Source organism: Morus notabilis, unplaced genomic scaffold, assembly GCF_000414095.1.
Source record: "Morus notabilis unplaced genomic scaffold, ASM41409v2 Scaffold1254, whole genome shotgun sequence".
Taxonomy (NCBI): Eukaryota; Viridiplantae; Streptophyta; class Magnoliopsida; order Rosales; family Moraceae; genus Morus; species Morus notabilis.
The window spans coordinates 35183-41007 of record NW_010364144.1 but is presented as its reverse complement, the minus strand read 5'-3'; the positions used below and the strand labels follow the sequence as shown (position 1 = coordinate 41007).

Here is a 5825-nt window from a genome sequence, read left to right as displayed (position 1 = left end):
GAGAGAATCGATGGTACCGTCGTTCATCAAGGACTCCAACACGTCTTCAGGAGTAATTAGTGAAGAAGACGCCATTAACTCCTAATCCAAATGAAGACCACCTTGAACTACCAAATTTAGAACCAAAAGCCTGCGAAAAGCTTCGATTTTTCTTCAGATTTCCAGATTTCTCGCAAGAAATTTTATCTTTTGACAAAGAAATCGACGAAAGAAAGCGATTTTCTTATGCCCAATGAAACTCGTCTTAAGACTATTTGTGCTCCGAGGAAAATATTTGCAGATAGCAGTGCTTAACTAGAGAGAGAGCTTTGAACACGACGAATGAAAAATTAATATAAAATAGGGAGAATTAGAGAGAGAAAATCTTCATACCTGAATTGAATTTTAAATTTTTTGTCAAAGTCTCTTCTGTGCAAGAAGAAAAAATTTTCGTCAACGCCACTTTATAAGTAATAAATACAATACAAGATTCAATTATCCAAGAGAACGTCGTTGTTTTTTAACCCTGAACTTACTGATAAATTAAATTTTATATTCCTCTAATCCACATAAAATTACATAAAAATTAAGAAATACGTAAGTTTAAAAGTTAAAAAATCTATCCGCCTAATTACTTTTGTTAGGTTACCTTTTTATGTGTTTTCTTGTTTTATTTTTAATGATTTTTTTCCTTATTCTGAAAATATAGACTGAGAAACAAATGACATTTTTTTATTTCTATCCATCATTATAAAAAAAAAGCAATTTTTAAAAATATTCCTTAAAATAAAATTTTTTTATTTTCATCCTTTAATATTAACTCATATATTTTTTTCTTTTAGATTAAAATTAATCAAGAAATAAAATTTTTAATAAATCATGTATGTAAGAAAATATAATCTGTAATTTTCTCTTATAAATAAACATGCACAAACTTCCTCCTTTTTTTTTTTTTTTTTTTTTTTAATGCTTGCTCTAGAAGCCCCAACGATGCTATAAAATCAGACTCATCGTGCGCCCATCAGAATAGAGGATGCACATAAGAAGGATAAGGGTATAAAAATAAATTTATGAGATTAATAATTTGAATTGCAAATACTATTTTATTACAATACCCTTTTTATAGCCAAAAAACAATGGTAGCAGCAATATTTTGCAAATGCTTAGACCTCTTTTGGTCATTCCACAAAGAATTATGCTCTTGAAAACGTTATATATAGCACAGATGTGACAGTGCAAAGTAGCATTTGCTCAACAGGCAACACAACTCTCTAAGTTATCGTTGCCAGACAATTATCGCCATTGCAGCTAGTTGGCTCGGCATCTTAGAATGCCACATGCATGTTAAGATGAAGCTAATAAGTAACTCAGCTCAACAGCTTCCGGGTCTTGGTCAGAATCTATAGGATGTTTGATATGAGGATTCGTGATATGATTCGAATCATAATTCGTGACTCACTACAGTATTTTTTCTCACAAAAAACACACATAAATCGAGAATAATTCTGAATCATGATTTTAAATCCGTGAACCAAAAGTCAACGTTAGAGCTCGAATTTACTAGCCATTGTCATCCTTGTCCAAGAAAGCCGATAAGTAACTCATGATGAAGCCATCTAAATCTCCCTCAAGAACAGAATCAGGGTCTGACACCTCATAGTTAGTTCGAAGATCTTTCACCATTTGGTATGGCTGCATTCAGAAGAGTAGTTAGAGTTAGCAAGGGCTTTAGGTATTTCAATGGAAAACCAGGATTATTTGGTCCAACTTGGGCATGGTTTCAGAACATACATGTAGAACATAGCTGCGTATCTGGTTGCCCCAAGTGATATCAGTAAGAGACTGCGTATGTTGCGCATTCATCTGAGCCTGTCGTGCCATCTCGAGCTGGTCTAATCGAGACCGAAGCACAGCCATTGCTGAAGCTTTGTTTTGGTGTTGAGATCTGAGTAGGCATTGGGAAACTCTCAGCTAAAAAGAATGCCAAACTGGGATAGGTAAAAAGAGAGTGATACAAGCTAAGGATGTGTGTTTCGTACCTTTCATTTTGACAAGTCGCAGTAATTCCTGTAGGAATATGGACTATCCGCACAGCACTATCGGTTGTGTTAGCATGTTGACCACCAGCTCCCCCGGAGCGGAATCTCTCAATACGAAGATCGGATTCATTAATTTGTACACGAGTAGATCCGTCACCCAGAATGGGGATTACAGCAACAGCAGCAAATGAAGTATGCCGGCGCTTATTACTATCGAATGGTGAGATTCTTACCAGTCTGTGCACTCCTACTTCTGCTTTGGCATAGCCATAAGCATATTCACCATCCACTTTGATAGTTGCCCGCTGCAAAATCAGATTACTCAATATTCAAAAACTAGCAGTCACATCTATAATTGCGCAGATTAAAAAAAAAAAAAAAAAGAGAAGTTGAAAACCGGATTACATCTAAAGATTCAGCAGGCTTCACTGTAATATAAAAAACAGAGAAAAGGAAAGAAAGAATAGAGATCAGTAAATTTTCAACAGTTGACGAGGAGAGACATGGAAGGTGATTAGCAAGATTCTATGGCCTCGTTCATTTCACCGATTCGAGTTTTCAATTCTAAGTTTCTACAGTTAAAAGCTCTCAGAAAATGTCACATTTAACTTTTTCTACTACAGTTAAAAGCTCTCAGAAAATGTCACATCTCAACTCGAATTAAAAACTCGAATCTGCAAAGCGAACGAGACCTATATGTGCACTGTTTGCAACTGCATTTGTGAAGTACTAAAGATGTTGAACTAGTCACTGGAGACAAGACAAAGAGGAGGATGGAAAGATTGTGAACCTTGATTCCTGCAATTTCACCAGGCATTTCATCCACAACAGTAACCTTATAGCCACGATGTTGACCCCACATTTTATACATCACCATGACCATGGATGCCCAGTCCATGCTCTCAGTACCGCCAGCTCCTGCTTGAACCTACATTGGGTACAAATCATCAAGGTATGGTAGGTTCACATACCACCACAACTATGTACGCAGTCATTAAACTAGTAGCACCATCAATGCCAAACCAAAAACAAGGCGAATAATGTAGTGGGAAACGAAAATTTTATATAGACAATCAACTTTAGTGAGCAGAAGGGATCTTAAGAATAAACATAATAAACTGAGAGGCCGAAATTATACCTCTATGTAACATGGGCAAGGATCATGTTCCCCAGCTAACATAGCTTCTAGCACTTTCTCTTTTGAGATTCTTCTCATTTGAAGCAAAGCTTTCAGTGCTTCCTGAAAAAAGGGAGAAGACAACAAAATGATATTCTTAACAATAATAGGCCTGGAATTGGTACTTACACAGCAAAGGAAAAACTTGTAATTCCATGATAAGGATTCGAAGAAGTTGCTGACTTTTACAATGTTATAGTAAGAAGAAAGCTGGATATGGAAGCAATTTATTCTGTCCACAGCAATTTGGCAATACAACAATTCTCATAACCTTTTAGAAGTTTAGATACATGCATGTCATTAACCTTTTAACTCAGAGCAACAAAGCTACTCCGTGACTACGGATATTCACAATTACACGACACAAGAGCAAAATCTTACTTTCATTCTACGATGCTTCATAGAAAATTAATCAACAAGAAACAGGAAGTAAAACATCATGTTGCTGCAGATTTGTATAACTGAGACAACAAAAATCATAAAGAGAGCAAATACATGCCTAGAAAAAGATACGAGAGCCCACCGATTCCAACTCTGCATCATCTTCTTCACGAGCAAGCTTAATCATGTCTATATGCTCGAGCAATTCTCGCTCAAACGCCTTGACCCCTTTCATTTTACCCATAAGCGAGCCATGCTCACGGCTTACCCTCCCTGCATGCACAGGATCATTCCAAATATCCGGCTTATTCAGCTCTGCCGTTAGCAGATCCAACCTTACCAGCAACTTCTTCCACTGCCACCATCAACATTAAGTTATACTTCTCATCAAGCAAAAATAGACCATAAACCAGACCAAAACTCATTTCGACATATATAAAATGCAACTTTATGCATCAGACTACTTTCTAACCAATCACATATTCACAAGCCAATTCTAAGACCAACAGATTAATACTCAGGAACCCACACAACTTGACATAGAAGTTCACCATCCATCAAATTTAGCTTTTTCATTGTAATGAGTCGAAATAACCAAGAGAATTTCATGGTAAGGCATTCCCTGCTAGTAAGATACATTTCTCAACAGTAAGTTTTGTCAATTTATCATACTTTTTTTAAGAAAAATGGGATTCAACCTGACGGGTTGAGTCCTAGGTGGGGCCGGCTCCATGTGGGAGACCCGGATTCAGCCCCATCGGATTGAGCACAAGTGCTCTTTTTTTAATCCGATATGATTCTCATGCGATGTGACGGTTCATAACTTTATCTTACCGGTAGAGTTCACCATAGAATTCTCCAAATAACTAAAGTAGTATGAAAATACCAAGACCAAAAACACTAAAGTAGTATGAAAATAAGCAACAAGATTATACATTTACACTAGCAAATGAAGCTTACAAAGAACAGAATTCCAATAACCAATAATCATGAATTAATTATCAAGAAAGTTACGAATTAACTACAATTTAATCACGATTAACCTAAAAACTAAGCAATTAAATTACCTGCATCCGTTTCTTGATGACATGAATGGATTGGGCAACAGCAGCGGCGTGACTCTTCCAATCCTTCTCGCTCTCGTCGAGAATGGTCCACCCACTAGCGATGATTCTCTCCACGGTGAGCCCGTCCGAGGTCGAGGGTTCGACGGCCGTCTGAGAACCAAAGAAACGAGACCATTGTGGATCAAAACGACGGCAAAAAACACTAGTCGTTGAAGAAGCTACGCGTTTTAATGCTTTGAGGAGAAATTCAGAGACCGTGGAATTGGAAAACTCGTGATTTCGGATTGAATTTGGAGAGTTGTGAGGAACTGAAAAATTTTGGTTTTCCGATTGAAAAGTAGGAAGATTAAGGTGTTGGGTTATGGCTGTGGGATTGAGAAACCAGAGGTTTCTTCTTGTTCGTTTTCGGAGAAGCAAAGACGCCATTTTTATTTTTGCTTTTTCAAGGTTTTGTTTCTGATGGAAGAATTGCAATGCAAAAAAATGAGATTAAACTGTCTCATTTGGGGGTTTAGCAGAAGAGACTTGTCCAGGGTTTAAAGTTTTGACGATCTAACGGGGAAGTCCGACGACGACATCAACCACGTCGTCTTTTTTAGCCAAGGACGCGTTGTTTTGGTGTGCTAATCTGGGTGTCGTCTAGCGTGTTCGCCACTCGGGGTGTTTGGTATAAACAAAGTCCGTTCTTTTCGTTATTCGAGTTTAGAATTCAAATTTTATTGCGATAAAAAGTTCTCAAAAACAGTCACATTTAACTTTTTTACTATAATAAAATTTTTTTACATAATATCACATTTCAACTCGAATTAAAAACTTAAATTAGCGAACCAAACAGGTTAAATTTATCGTGATTTAACGAATTACTCTCTAATAAGTTACTCATCTTAACTTATAAAGTTAGTATAATATACTTCATTTTAATGATGATTGTGTTGAATTAATATTAAAAAATACGTTCAGTTAAAAATTTCAATATTACAATTTAAATGTAATACAAATATTACAATGTCTCAACTTTTAATCCTTTAAATCTAATAAAAAATTTGAACAAATTTAGTTAAATGAAGCATATTACAATAAATTTACAAGTTTAAGGAGCAACTTGTCAAAATTAAAAGTTTAGGGGGTAATTTGCCAAACCACGATAAGTCCAGAGAGGCAATTGTGCCAAAACTCCCATAA

General features: G+C 36.2%; 1 protein-coding gene across 1 annotated transcript; it reads right to left on the bottom strand.

The window, feature by feature from the left end:
- Positions 1-1019: 1019 nt before the first annotated feature.
- LOC21385236 (peptide chain release factor PrfB2, chloroplastic) lies at positions 1020-5186 on the bottom strand. Its single transcript, XM_010105851.2, has 7 exons — positions 4644-5186; positions 3719-3931; positions 3157-3258; positions 2809-2946; positions 2019-2323; positions 1771-1924; positions 1020-1671 (listed from the first exon to the last, which is right to left on the bottom strand). The coding sequence occupies exons 1-7, from the start codon at positions 5067-5069 to the stop codon at positions 1540-1542; spliced, it is 1470 nt and encodes a 489-aa protein (XP_010104153.1). The 5' UTR covers positions 5070-5186; the 3' UTR covers positions 1020-1539.
- Positions 5187-5825: the final 639 nt, after the last annotated feature.